The sequence below is a fragment of the Macadamia integrifolia genome, unplaced genomic scaffold (assembly GCF_013358625.1).
Source record: "Macadamia integrifolia cultivar HAES 741 unplaced genomic scaffold, SCU_Mint_v3 scaffold456, whole genome shotgun sequence".
NCBI lineage: Eukaryota > Viridiplantae > Streptophyta > Magnoliopsida > Proteales > Proteaceae > Macadamia > Macadamia integrifolia.
Genome location: NW_024870455.1, coordinates 1 through 15925, shown reverse-complemented (window position 1 = coordinate 15925; position 15925 = coordinate 1). Strand labels below are relative to the sequence as shown.

General features: G+C 39.0%; 1 protein-coding gene across 1 annotated transcript; it reads left to right on the top strand.

The window, feature by feature from the left end:
* Window positions 1-229: 229 nt before the first annotated feature.
* Window positions 230-14756, top strand: LOC122068753 (membrane-anchored ubiquitin-fold protein 3-like; the record flags this gene model as incomplete). Its single annotated transcript, XM_042632634.1, is given in 3 exon segments — window positions 230-391; window positions 10706-10876; window positions 14210-14756. Coding segments are annotated over 3 exon segments (357 nt in total). The 3' UTR covers window positions 14266-14756.
* Between the last annotated feature and the right edge of the window lie 1169 nt (window positions 14757-15925).

Below are 15925 nucleotides of genomic sequence, written 5' to 3'. Positions count from 1 at the left end.
GTTTCCCTAGGTCACTGTTCTGTATATATTCGTTACAGATCGTTACACCGAATTCACTCTACGTTCCCTGTTCTCTCCGATGGATGGAATAGCTATACCCTAATTTAGTCGTTTTACTTGTACGAATTCAGGTCTCCCCCTTTTTTTTTATGCGGTGGATGATATACAGACTCAGTAAGACGGTACTGAAAACAATTACTTCGTGAATTTAATTCGTGATTGGTAGTAGATCGCAGATTTTGAACCATTGGGAGAGTCCCAATGCCGGAAGAAGATCTGGTCGAGCTTAAGTTCCGGCTATACGATGGGACCGACATCGGACCGATCCGGTACTCCTCAGCCTCTACTGTTGCCATGCTCAAGGAAAGAATCGTTGCCGAATGGCCGAAAGGTTAGCACCCGCTCTCTGTTGATTAGTTTCCTTATCGTGCGCATGCTACAGTTTTCTGTTGTTCTCTATTTATTTCCTGCGGAACCGAACTGTAATGATTTTGGATGTAAGTTGCATTTACACTCGGCAATCAGGTCTTTTAATCATGCAGTGCAGACTTCCTCAGGGGGATTACATGAGTCTTTTTGTGTTTCCCTTTCCCTAACCAAATTTAGTTATTGATTGGCCCCTTTCCACCACGGAAAAAAGTGCATCAAATCTTGTGGAGAGGTTGAACTCTCAAGCGATTATTTTTTCTCCTCAAATAAGGAGTCACTTTTATTGAATTTAGTTGACATTAGGTTCTCATTTACGAGCACGTAACTAGGGATTTTTTTTTTTCGTTGAAGGCGACTGGTCTGGATTTTTTCTCTAATTTTTTTTTTTCCTTCCATTTTGGAGTGCATTAGAAATCAAGGATGTTGAGATTTATGGTCATCTGGATGTGATTTCAGTACTCCACTCTAAATGTAGGCGAAGAAATAATTGAATTTATGGGTGGGTTTAATTTATTTTAGTCTTACTGGGGGGAAAACAATTATAATATTTCTTTTAATGATTAAATTGTTCACTCACAAGTTATGAATGGATCATAATTTGTTTACTGTGTCAAAATGCGGACTCATAGAGCATGAAAGGATTTTTTGTATGCACACCACAGCACTGCAGCTTACTTGTGACAAAGTTTCACAAGGCCGCTAAAATTCATTTGATTGGTGGCTTATATTGAATATGTTGAGGGCGTGACTGCATGAGATGCAATGTAATTTCTTCTGGGAAATAGTTTTGGCATTGCTGCAAATTGGGGCACACAATGGGGGTGGGTACATCTGGGGAGTATGTAAGAAATATATATATATTTTTTTTGGGGGGGGGGGGTTGTGTCTAAGGATGATGTCTTGGGAAAATGTTGGGGCATAGTTCTTTTTAATTGTTTTGAGTGCTGTTGTGCCCATTCAAGCTAGCGAATAGATAGATGAGAACTGCCTAACCCGAGTGTGATTTTTATTCTCACTGAAGTTTTATCACATGGGATGGTTACTTGGTATGTGTATTTTATTGAAGTTTAGGTTTCTGCTATGCATTCATTGTGGCTCCAGTTTGGCATTTATATTATGAGTTTGAAGAATTTGATTCCATTCTGTTCTGTAAATCTCCTGATCTTGTGTTATTTTCTTCATTCTCCCTGTTTCTAATTCATGGGAGGATGATGAATTGTCCTGTTCATCATGGAATTTATGGCATATATCATGCCATGAATTGCCTGCTTATGAGTGGCCAAGCAGGGCTTTAAAAATTGATTAGGAATTGACACCAAAGTTGATTCTGATTAACACTGATTTGTTATGTACTGAGTCCTACTGACTTAGGACAATTTATGGGATGATTAAAATTAGTATTGATTGGATTCGATGAAGATTGATTCCATACCTGATTTCGCGTTTGTAAACCTTGTGGCCAATGAGGTATAATGTCTGCTGTAGTGTTTCGAACTTATTTGTTATCCTTGGACAATTTCTTAGTTATGGCTAGGAACCTTATGTCTATATTCACAACAACAGCTTACCTTAGGTGGACAGTTCATGGTCATTCTTCCCACCTCATTGTCTTTGTTAGAAAGCTCCGGAATTTGAAAAGTGTCAACAAAGATTGGAATTCCTCTTGTTTTGGAAACATCTCCCCTTCACTCTTTGAATGTAGGGCCAAGTTATTAGATATCCATATAAGGCTTCAATCTGATGTGTAGAATGCCTCCTGGCAGAGGAAGAGAGAACTTCTGCAATGAACCTTGACTTCTTAATCTCCCAAGAGGATAGCTTCTCAAAACAAAAATACATAGTCAAGTTATTAGAGCTTGGCGATTCTAATTATGGATATTTTCACTGGTGTCTAAAAGCCAAATCTAACGGTAACTCTATTACCATGCCGCTGGATTGTGATTTGTGACAAACCCCTTTCTCTCAGTTTAAAGAAGTCAAATCTGAGGCAATGGACTACTTTGTAAAGATTTTCAAGCCTTCTTTGAGTGATGCTTCTACTTAACCATATCGGATGATCTTCTCAACTAATTCATCCCTAGTTTGCTTCCTGACCCCCTTTGGGCCATCCTCTTTGAGGAGCTCCTCTTTGCTGTCCACTCTCATCAAGCCAATTAATCTCTCGGTCCATATGGGCTCAATATTGGGCTTCTACTCCTCAACTTAGGATATCATCAAAGTGGATCTCATCAATGTCATTCAAAGCTCTTCTTCTTCTACTCTGAACAGATTGAAGGGATTAACCAAACCTTTCTCTACCTCATCCCCAAGGAAGTAGATGCTTCCTCCATGGGTGACTTTAGACTCTCTCTCTTTGCAACTTGCTTTACAAATTTAGCGTGAAAGTCCTTGCAAATTGGATCAAGATGGTAGTTGACTCTCTTGTTTGTGACAACCAATCTACTTTCATTCCAGGTCAAAGTTTTTTGCATAAATCCTTCTTTGCAACGAGCTTGATCGAGGATATGACAGAAAGAATCATCCTTGCTACCCTCATGAAGATTGAAACTCACAAAACCTTCGACTCATTGAAGTGGGACTTCATTGTTAACATCTTTGCTAAGATGTCTTTCCTCTCTCATTCATCAATTGGATCTACCACTGCATCTCCTAAGCCCACCTCTCGGTTCTTATTAATGGTAGCCCTGCTGGCTACTTTGAATCTTCAGTTGGTATTCGGGAAGGCTTTCTATCTCCCTACATTTTCTCCTTGGTTGTTGAATTCCTTTAAAGAAGCATCCAATCCAAAATGGACCATCAACTCATTTCTCCTATGCTAATATGTAAAGCTCTCAATGTCTCGTATTTGGCCTTCGTTTATGATCTTATGATTTTTCCCAAGGCCAACCTTTATTCAATTGAGGCTATTATGGATTGTTTGCAACTCTTCCAGTCTCTATATTAATCTCTCTAGCGTCTCAAGGAGGTAAAATGGTTTTCCATAGGATACTTCCTAGTTTAGTATCTTGGACTGCTCTTGATCACTTCCAAGTTCATTAGTGCACCCTAATTTTGGATCATATGCGTAAGAGGCTCCAGCTCTGGAAGGGCAAGCTTCTCTCCTATGTCGGTCGTCTCGAGCTGATTAGATCCATGCTCTAGTCCTACATTTATTGATCAGGTATTTTCGGGTTGCCTCAATCTTGCATCAAGAAGATCGAATCCCCTATGTGTGCCTTCTTTTGAAAGGATCCGATTGCTCCAACTTCTTTCACTCGATTAGTTGGGTTTTTGTTTGCCTTCCCAAGGAGGAGGGGGCTCAATTTGAGAGGAATAAAAGATTTCAACATTGTTGGCATCCTCAGGTGGATTTGGAATCTAGTTGCCAAGAAGTAAAGCATCTAGGTTGATTGGGTTTACTCTAGAATCCACCACGGCTTCATTTGGACTAACCTTGCTGCTGTTGGTGCCTCTTAGGTTTGGAGAAAGATTTGGCATTCAGATTTCTTGCTTTTGGAGATATCAAATACTTGATTGACGATGGCATTGCTACTCGCCTTATGGTTGGATCATTGGCACCCCATGGGGATTCTTATTGATTAGGTCGAGGACAAAGCTAGATATAGTTTGAGGTTTGATAGGCTGGCCTTGTTCTTAGACATCCTTCGGACCTCCTCCTCGATGGTTGGGCCCCTTCGCCCTCGATGGATGGACCTCCCCATAACGGTCGTCTTGGATGCTTTGCCATGTATTAGCAAAAGACCCTTATGTATCGGCAGTTTGGTTATTTTGGCTCCTTCCTTCATGGGTGTCTTTAGCTCTAAATCCGCTCGGGATAAAATCAGGGCTCATGGCTGCCCTATCCCTTGGTGTAAGTTGGTCTAGTTTAAGAGTTATATTCCTTGCCACGACTTTACTCTTTGTCATGTCCTCTCTTTTTGCTTCCCAACACAGTCATTATCCACATGTAGATTCTAGTATCCCCCCATTTGCTGCCTTTGTTGGAATGCCCCAGAAGATGGGGATCATCTCTTCACCTTTGCGGTTTGGAAAGGGGTTCTGGCCAAATACTGGCCTTGTAGGAGAAAGATTTTGCCCTTTGATAGAGAATGGATTTGAGTTGACATGACTTTTGCCAGCGAATCCAATTGTAACTCATTGGGTAAAAGCTTGCCTTTGGTGCCTCTATCCACCACCACTGGATGGAGAACATCCTCAGACGACGGAATCCCAAAACTAGATCCCTAGAGCAGATTTTGGCAATCAATGGTTACAACATTAGAAGCAAACTTTCTATTTTCAATTCTCGGTGCATCAACTCCTTGTGAAATAGGCTAATTGTGAATTCTCGGGGGTCTTTTCGTTGTACTCTAACTTAGTTAACAACTATCCTAAACCCATTAGGATACCAACAAAGATATATCAAATATAAACCCACAATATGAAGGTCTATGGTCACTGATACCCCTCCAGCCGACACACTCACTCATACACTCTAACACTCCCCCTTAAGCCGGAGTATACATGTAGCAAGAAAGCCCCAGCTTGGACCAAGAAGAACTCCAACGAGTACTGACTCTGATCAACTATCATAAAGCCATCAATAACTCCAAAAGCAGCAAAAACCCTTCCAAAAAAGGCACTCTGAGACCAACGAAAGCCCTTCCAAAGAAGGCACCCCAATATCAACGGAAGTTCTTCTCAAAGAAGGCCTCCCATAGAAACTGTAGCTCCCAATAGCTACAACAAAAGTATTGATGAGCCTCAAATAGAGATCTCCCGAACAGACGTCTCACAGAAAATTCCAGAGATAAATAGGCAGCATCAGGCTGTTGGGGACCAAACAACATCAGGTTGTTGAATATACCAAACAACATCAGGTCGTTGAATATACCATCTTCAAAAAATAAACTAGTTGCTGAGGGCACGCACGGGCATAAACATCTTCAAATGAAATAATCTTGAGTAGACAATCAATCAAATCGAGTAGATAGTAATTTGAATCTCCCCCTCACGTGTTGCAATACACAAGGACAAAATATTTTTTAACAATCCACCATCGCAAAAGAATCCCATAACCAAGAACACCGCAGTAAAAGAATTTCCAATCTCCCCTAGATGGTAGCAAATCTAAACAAATTACTCCAATTACGAATTCCAAATTGAGGTGATCCCGGACCCACCAAAGTAATAATTTGGCACATACATATGCGTAATGGCATTTTTTAATTACTTCATATAATTCTCAATTGATGTGAACCCCGGATGTCAAAATACTCAATTGGGTTCGGTATGGACCCACTCCAAAGTTGATGACAATTTTGTAATTAATATATCAATCCGGGGATTAAAACCATCACTAACCACAGTTATGGGCCCACTAATTGAAATTATAAAAGGGGATGACACTCTTGTAAGTAATCACAAGTTCCAAAGTGGGATAGAAATTCAGTAATAAAAGGGAATTTCAATTAAAATTACAATCCAAGGCCAAAGGGTAAACTAAGAAGTGACCAAAATATAATGGCAACTAGTAATAAAGAGGAGAAAGGAGGGGCAATAATTTGGAAACTTCAATTTAAGAGAAGCAAAGGAATGTGGTGTACGTGCAGTGCACTACAAAGGGTAATCTTGGAATGGAAAAACACTCAATGGCCAGGGTGTAATAAGAGAAGAAAAGGATGGGTAAATATAGTAACTCAAATAACTAAACAAATAAGAGCTAAAAGAGGGCAACATGAGTTGTTGTCTAACTACCCATTTATGGGGTAAACTTGGAAACTCAAGAAAAATAACGAAGGTATAAAGAGAAATAGTGAAGGGCATAATAAGGGGAAACAAACAAGATAGGAAAGTAAAAGGACAACCCAACCCACAATTGTGAGGTTGTCTACCTCACGACAAAAAAAAAAAAATCCCTTTCTTCTTCCTTATGATAGGAAAAAGAAACCAGCAGAAACATAGAATAGAAAGGCCTATGGTGACATTAGCCCCTCACCCAAGGCTACATATCAATGATGGATTTAGAGTTAAAATCGCAATCTCCAACCCTCTCAAGGACATACGGCATCAAGCCAAGCAAAGAACCAGTAAATCTGCAACTATTTTCTGCAACCAGGTTTTGACGGCAAAACAGGGACCAGATTTGGTTTCTCAAACTAAAATGGCAAGGCTGCAAGGCAGGTCGTCTTCCTCCCTCGACAGTCCACGGCAGAAATCAAAAATCAAACTACCAGTACTTGAGACTAGCTGGGATAGTGAACAGATCGATAGAGAACTATCACAACGCAGATGTGAACCAGCATGAGGGTTGAAGAACCTCCAACCAAGAGACAGCAGCAGAGAGCTCGATAGGAGAAAATAGGTCTTCTTCCTTGACTGTTGAAGAAGGCAGACTCTGACGACTAAAACCCAAGGTAAATCTCCTCCGATAGCAAAAGATTCCTAAAATAGCAACCAGAATAAACTGTGGGCAGAACATTTCTTCAGAAGCATCAAAATGACAACAGCAAACAAACAATACCATATGGTAGCAACTGGGTCAAAGAGAAACACTAGTAAGAAACAAAAATATTTTTTTCCGTACCAACAGTAGACAAAAACAGAACAATTTTACTTTTTCTTCTTCTTCTTCATGGGTCTGATACTATGTAAAGATTTGAGAACGAGAACCAAAGATGAAATAAGAGAGAGAGAAAGAGATTGGTGTAACTTAGGAGTCGCAACTGTGTGGTTGGGACTACCCCCGTCACTCAATATATAGACTAGCTATTTCAAACTCATAACACCAATAGGAAACTAGAAGACATAACCAAAGAGGAAACCAACTCTAACTCAGTTAACAACTATCCTAAACCCAATAGGACATTAACAAAGATGTATCAAATATAATCCCACGGTATGGTCACCCATAGCCCTCCAACCGATCCACTCACTCATATGCTCTAACAGTTCTTATTTCTTTTTCTCTTCCCCCCATCTCTTTGAGAGAGAGAAATTTGGTTGCTGCATGAATTTAAATCTGTAATGGAAATGTCCATAAAAATGCAATACATTGCAGGAGTAAATGCAATACATTGCAGGAGTCCATGCAACCCACACCACATTTTTGAACCATAGAACCGAAACCCCCAACTAGAGATTCCAGAACCTAAACAACTCAGTTGAGAGTTCTGTGACCGGATCAAGGGAAGGTCTACCAGTGATTGGATATCTGATGTGGGAAAAATACAAGTTTTTGTCTGCGTGAGCCTGGCAATTATGGAATAATAGGTGCCAGTTGATTCTTTTGGTCATTTATTATTTCATGTGCTTAGGTTTATTTTTTATTTATTTTTTATTTTTTTAATTGTGTAGGGATTTATGTTCTACTAAATCCAAGTGTTAATATTATTTATACCAAGAGAAAGCCGAATATTGAAATTTGAAATCAATGGTAGTGCCTTTTAACCTAGCACCATATCGAGTTTTTGCCAATTGTCAATTATGGGTGGTTTCATGTGATAGAGAACCTTACACTCATCTCACACCTCAAGTTCAAGCTTGAAAAATAAGGTGCCGTTCTTTTTTATTGGGGTTTTGATGGGGTGGGATAGTTGTATGAACTATTTGACCTCCATGGTGTTTGAAATCGTTTGGTCAATCAGGGGTGGGATTTTGAGTAGACAACAAAAAATGACCACACTTTCCCCTGTCAGCCAACATGGCTTTAGGTTTCTCTCCCACCTCCTCCCAAAGACTTTGCCAAAAATCCAGGGGAAGTGGTTGGAGATGGCACGAGAACACTGTGCATCACCCTACCTTGCCCATGGCTTCAAGCTCCGCCACCACAAATGGTGTGCCCAGCTGCTGGACGGTTGCATCCACCCTTGCCTAGCCGTCGCAGCGATCGATAGGACTTTGCTGAAAATCCAAGGGAGAAATCTCAGGACGACTGGCAAGGCAGCATCCACAGGCACCTCTCCATCTCAGAAGCCTCTGCCTCATTGGCTCTGCTGCAACCTTCTCTGCATTATTCCCCCTGCTGCCACCTGCGAGCCTCGCTTGCAAACCCCTTTGTCCAACTGCAACTCATCCAACTAAAACCCTGTGAATCACCGCCTCCTGCAACTAGCCTTCCAGAAACCCTTGAACCCATTGCAACACCTAGCCACTGATCCCATTTGCATCCGCCCCATATCTACATATTTACTCAATACCCTTCTATAGTACATGCCAGATTAGTTCTCTAAGGACTTTGTCATAGGATTTTTCTAGGTCAATGAAGACCATATGGTGATCCTTCTTGTAGTTACTCTTATACCAAGTAAAAAATTACCTTTTATAACAAGTCTGGGTTATTTTGGTGGATTTTTGGTTTCTTTAATTTCCAAGTTAGATTGCATACATTATGACCCTCTCAAGATCCTGCGGTGGCGGGAGCCTTGTGTACTGGGTATGCTGGGTATGGCTCTTTTTTTTTTTTTTTTGAGTTTCAGTTAGTATTTTTTCAATTTTAAAATTTAACTAAAATTGGGAATAGTTGGTCATTGGATATGATTGAATCAAGTTAAAATTATACAGAAGGTTGAGTAGTGTTTTACAGTTATTTTTTCTATGCAAGCAGGTTTTTTGTAGGTGTCAGTAAATACAGTTTGTGGGAACAGTTCTAATTCATATATTAAGGGGATTAGCAAGAGTACTGCTACTTACTGTTGGAATTCTTTGATCTACAAGATGTGGTTGGGCTGTTCTACTGCTAATTATTTCAGTTATTGCTGCAAGTAGAAAATCTGGGTTCCCGCTGCAACTTCTCTTCAATTCTTCGTTGTCTTATTGAGCTTGATTGTTAGTTACAGGCTAGTTATCTTACTTTATGTGATTTTTTGATATATGCCTTGATACTTTTGCTGTTGTGCATTATTCTCCTAGTTCTTGATTTGATCCAGATTACAATGCAGGAAACTTTTTCTTGAGTTATCTTAGCTTGCTGATTATGTTATACATTTAGAACTTCTTTTCTTTGTAGATTGACAAAACCTCTTGATAATCCCTTAAAAGTCAATTTGACAAAAAATTGAATTTCCCTCTACTGCATGTTTTACCCATGTGATGCCTTGTTTTAAGTTCCATGATATTCTGACACTGTTTGATTACGTTTCTTTAGTTTGTCCCATGAAAATTATATCCCAAGCTATTATTCTTCTCCCTTGGGTTTGAAGTTTCTCAGTCATTCTTTAATTCTCTATTCTTAAGCCTTACGGAAATTAGTGTTTAGTTTTGTTTTCTCGCTTTCTCTAATTTTTTCATTGTCTTCAGGGAAAACTAAGTAACACTGGCTGCAGTACCCTTTCCCTAACAGAGAAACTTTTTTTATTTTTTATTTCAATTATTGTATTATTCTGTAACTAGATGGGCTAGTCAATGCCTATTATCGTAGGCCTGCAGGTCTAGAGAGTTTTCTAGACTGGCACAAATATCTGCCACATGGCAGATTGGATAAAGCTGAAATTTTGTGTAAAGGTGGACCCAAAGTTCCCCTGCTCATGTGCCAAGTTTCAGTCAAAACAGAGTTGGCCAAGTAGCAAAATAAGGTTTTGAAAATCCAGTGGAAAAATGAAACTTCTCTAAAAGAAAATGGATGGCTGAAAATACAAGGGCATGTGTCAATTCAATGTTTATGATTTGATCTAATCCTGAAATTTGGCATGTAGTCAATATTGCAATATCAACCTTCCACGTGGAAAAATATGGCATCGGTCTAGATATACTCTGTAGTTTTTCTGGGCTAGAAAAAACTTTTTTCTTAATTTATTCACATGAAGGCATTATTGAATTTGATATTTGAAATCCCATATCAGTGGTAATATTTCTGGATATTGCTATATCAACCTTCCATGTGGCAAAATGTGGCATCAGTCTACAGATACTTTCTAGTCTTGCTGGACTAGAAAAACTATTGCCTTAATTTATTCACTTGAAGAAATTATTGAAATTTGATTTTCATTTTGGCATCAACAGTAATGCATTTGTCCTGAACATTCTCATTAGTTAATATTTTGTGACACCCATTTAAGATTGATGGTGGATGAAAAGGCTGTTGGTTTGAAGCATTTGCTGGATCACCGTTTTCTGTTGACCACTATTTGGGGTTATCAGTTCTTTTTTCCAGCTTTTACTCAATTTATTAGCCAAATTGCTAGGATCAAGTTGTGTGGTTGGACTAGGGATGAGATGATGATTTCCTCCATTTGTTGAAGTGTCTAGTTCATCATCGCTGCTATTTGATGTTATCTTGACTTATGCTTATTCAATACAGATAAAAAAATTGTACCAAAAGCGGCAAATGATGTCAAACTGATAAGTGCTGGGAAAATCTTGGAAAACAGCAAGACTGTTGGCCAGTGTAGAGAACCCTTTGGTGAGCTCCCAGGAGGGGTCATCACCATGCATGTTGTTGTTCAGCCCTCTCTAGTGAAGACAAAAACAGGTAGTTGCATCTAATTCTTGTGGGCTTTAATTTAAGAATCCTTGTTCCTTACCAGATTGTTGTGTTTTTTAGAACTTGGAAAAGATTTAAGGTCCATGAAGAGGAAATGATGGCAATATACATGCTACTTTGTGTTTGCATTATTTTCTAATTTTGTGAATGTAGATTGTTTTGGATTCTAAAGGCTTTGTTCATGCTTACTCATCGTGCCTTACTTTTCATGTCATATCATTTCACTATTTTTTTTTTTTTTTAAATGAAATTTTGGTGAAGACTGAACAGCACTGAGCCTTATGAGTTCGTATGGGGGGGGGGGTTGTATTCCATAACCTTCTGATGCAGAAGTGTAGGGGTGTCAATCAGCCAATTCAGGCTGAATCGGTTTCGGTGTGACAATGGTGAATCTGAAACCAAAACAATAAGGGAAGTTTGGTTTTGGTTCCGGATCGGTTTGGTTTCAGGTTCTTATCAGTTTTGGTTCCGGATCGGTTTGGTTTCAGGTTCTTATCAGTTTTGGTTCCGGTCCAGTGTGGGTTTGGTTTCACACACACACACACACTGTACACATATTTATGGGAAAATATTTTGTTTAATGAATTTTGGGGTGTAACATTTTCTTATTGGTTTGGTTTGGTCCGGTTTTCCACTCGGTTTCAGGTTTGCAATACCAAATCCGAAGCCAATCCAATAAGGATCAGTTCGGGCATGTTTGGGCCGGTTTTGGCTGTTCAGCTGCATTTTGACACCCCTATGCAAGTGATGGGCTCACTTAAAAGATTGGAGGAAGAATATTCTAATCTGATGGCTATATTTGGATTAGATCTGATGTCAAATGTAATAATCTGATTTTCAAAGAATAACTACTGGACTTCAGAAACTAATTTCATGTTAAAAAATCAGAAATAAAATATCCAAAATATAGAAATCGATGAGGTGGTAAGGTGGAGGAAGACAAGGGGATCAATGGCGATAAGAATAAGGAAAGAGATAGTAACGTGATAGGGAGAAATAACAGAGGAGGAGAGAATCTTGCCAGCTGTTCAAGTTAGAAGAGATAACAGCCACACAGGAGAGTGGAAATGGGAAAGGAGGACAAAGTTGCGATGGGAGGGAAAGAGGGAAGACTTTCCTAAAAATAGGACATGAAAATTAACAAATTGATAGAGAGGGAGATGGGAAAAAGAAAGCTATTGGTTGGATAAAAAAAAAAGTAGAAATTGAAGAAGTGAAACAAAGGAATAAGAGTAGGGAAAGCCTTGCTAATATGGAGGGTGAGAAATGGCGTGAGGGAGAAAGAAGCCTTTGGCTGCCTTAGCGGGGGAAAAGAGCTAGCAAATGGAGGACAGAGAAAACACCAGCAAAATGGGGAATAGCCAACATTCTAAAAAAAAAAATCAAATCATTCTATTTGTCATAAATTGTGGGGTGGTGGTGGTGGTGGTTACATATCTATTGAGACTCAAGTAAGTACTCTTAAAACTCTTCCTCCAAATAAACAAAGTTAAAAAACTTTTACTAGCCTACTATAACTAACAATAGGTCTCTTGGATAGCTAAGATAACTTCCTAAATTTGGACTCTAGACATGGGACCTTCCAAATGAAATAATAGTTTGTGTGCTGCTAATACCCAACTTTGGTGTTTTATATTTTAGCCCATTACAATTAAAACTCAAGGAATTAAAAGCCTATCCCGATCCCCATAGATGTTAAAAATAGGTGCAAATTTTTGGACTGGGACTGCATGATCATTGTAATTTTTGTTCTGTATGTTTCTCATCATCTGTTGATGGGGATGTGAATGTCCTTCTTTCCTTTCTGATCTCCATGTTGAAGTTTCAGTTTCTAATTGAAAATGTTACTAATCATTTTTGTCAAAAAATCAAATAAACCAGAATCTATGAAAAAGAAGAGAAGAGAAGAAAACCAAGATATAGAAAAAGAGGATCTCAAGTCTAATTACATTAAAGGTGAATAACTAAAAGCAGATTACAACTCAACATTATTCCATTATTCTATGGTATACAACACTCCCCCTTAAGTTGGGGTATATATATCAAAGGTTCCAGCTTGAAATAACAAGAACATATAATAACAACTGAACCAATCTTGAACATACATAGCAGCCGTAGATGCCAGTTACCATGGAGAGAACTTCATTCTGGTAGCAATACCAACTCAATCATACCAATCATCAGCAACGACAGTAGAGAAAAATATTCGTGTTGAATAAATCCAGACAACAGCAAACAAAATAAGCGGCAAAGAGTAATGTTCACAAAGAAGACGGATAAAAGCGTTATGAGACTTCTTGGTCATAATGCATGGGCCCATGCATGCCTCTTCAAGTGTCATGGTCGTGCCAACACTTTGGCCATGACAGCATGGTGTGGTCTACCTAATTGTTATGTGGGTGATGGAGGATTCCTGTGCACGGCCCACACTTTCTGTGTGGTCATGGAGGGGGTGATGTGGCAGTTCTGACAGATGGGGTGGTCTGGGTTGCTAGTTCCTTCCCTTCTAGGGAAGATACTAATCGCAGCGAGAATGAAATTTCCACAATGACCGCAAACCCCTCTGATACATTTTCAGATCAAAATTTTTGTTGTGCTTGGTTGTGAATATCTGAATAGGATGAACCGGCCCCCGTGAATATCTTTGCCTCGGACAACTGGAATATGTACTCTCCATATCAGATATCTTCTAATTGAGAACCAGCCACCAGCCACATTAAAATAGAGATTGAGATTCATTCATATCCCCCTTTCATTTATTGGCATTTTCCCTTCTATTTTTAGTTGTTTATTTATTTCCAATCATTTTTTAAAAGTTTCATGTTTAGTTGATTAACAAAGCTTTATACTACCATGTGGCTGATCCATGTGGGTTGAAAGTTGAGATGTTGGTGAGGGGCCTTGGACCCTATCTGTCCACAAGATTTGGGCCCCAAGAGCCCGCATCCTGGGAGATACTGGGGTCGTACAGCTAATCCTTCCTAGGTGGATGATTGTTATGGTGTTTGTATCTTTTGTTTGCTGGGAATTCTTGGTATTTTAGCTGCCTACAGAACTGCTACACTAGTGTGTTTGTTCATGCAGTTTAATCTTGCCACCACATCTAACATTGTTGTGATTCACTGAGTGTACCACCTATGCCCATGCTTAGTACGGGAAGTATACTGTGGACTAATTCATTAAAAACTGAGACCTGAAGTCCCTGATTGTCTTGGAACTTGAATGGAAAACACAATTGAGGAGCTGTGAACTTTCGTTGGTAGTAGATTTCCTTCAAAGATTATTGTTGCTGAGAATAACTTGCGCTGTTTGTATGAGCAGAAAAGAAGGTTGACGATTCCCCCAGGAAAAGTGTCTGCTCCTGTACCATTTTGTAAGAGCAAGTGAATGAAAGGTTGGAGCTGTTGGCACTAGGTCTATTTCTTCGGCTGTGAGTAGCTGGAAAGACGCCCTTTGAACCATGGTCTCGACTCGTTGGAAGGATGTTTATATTGTATTCCTGTTGGTGGTTTATGTACTTGGTTATCTGTCCTCTCTTAATTTCTTTGATTGGATTGATATTTCTGTAGGGCATTTATTCATACCATCGCATTTCCTGGTGTTTTGAGGTAGTATATATAGTATATATATAGTGTGGGTGCTAGGTTGGTGGAGAGATGCTTTACACTGTGGGCATGAATCAATTTAGGAACCAAGCTGGTGCGTTGAAGTAGAGCTTTTCATCTGTTGTGTATTTTCAGTTACTTGTATCGGCATTGTTTTACTTAAAAGACTCCTGAGTCCTGACTTCATGGCTTTGTTCTGGCCAAGGAGTGATATATGATGTATTGTTAAGAACCCCTCTTGTATGGAGGGTGTGTGTCACTAATCCGTGGGTTCTAATTATATGGTCAGGAGCGTTACCATTCATCACACAAAGCATGATATGCAAAGCCAACAAGCATTGATCCTAGGCTCCATTTGGTTGCAAGGAAATTTCAAGGGATTGAAAATTTTCATACCTAAAAAAAAAACCTAGCCAATATGATTATATTGATTATTTAAATTTCTTACTGTATTTAGTAATGGTACTTTTAGATATAAATTTTTATTGGGCGAATGTTTTTTGTCCGAGAGTGGCCTACCTACACCCAGACGCAGGGTTGGGTCGGTGTGTGTTCCTTATGCTGTGGTGTAGCGGCGTGTAGGGGCTGTTCTTGGACAAAAACTTTGTCCCATTTTTATTTTACTTTTCAAAATTGAGATTTAGATGCCTGAAATTTAATAATAGAATATGAAATGAAATGAAATAAGTTAGAGACATAACCTTGTGGAGTGATAAATACAATAGTTCTTTTTTAGGTTTAAAATTTTTCACTTCCTTTCAAATCCCTTCGCAACCGGATGGAGATCGGGATTGAGTTTCAAACACAATTTCCATGGTGAAAATGTGGGTGGGGGAGTAGGAATGATTGCAAAAATTTTAAACTGGCTGAAGACAATTTGGTTTATTTCCCAAATGGAACAAAATGTGAAAAAAAGGAAATTTCAGTTTCTATGTTAAAATGCTCTTTTTGTTTTTCTTTTTTTTGTTTTTTTTTTGTTTAACTGGAATGATGAAACTACCTTTCATTGCGTCAATTCTCATTTCTAGCGGTTTTTTTTTTGTTTCTTTTGTCGAAACATGCCATAAATGCATCAAACATTTTATTCTATTTTTTCGTTTCCATAGAATGAAAAAACTCCATAAACATTTTTTTAGAACGTTACCAAACACAGCCTTATTCATCGTCTTATCCAAGATCGATATGGATTGATATCCACAGAGAAGATACCATAATTGATATTGATCACTAAATCCATGGTATTGACCATTCCTCATAGGCACCAGACCAAGAGAAATCATCTTATTAACACAACTGACAGAACCAAGTTTTTTTTTTTTTTTTCTCTTAAAAACCTTCTTTCGTTTCAAGGGTATCAACTCCCCAAGAACAGTCTGCCCTCGCTAGGGTGTAGCTGCAATATCAGAGTGGAGACATAAGAAAGTGATAGTCC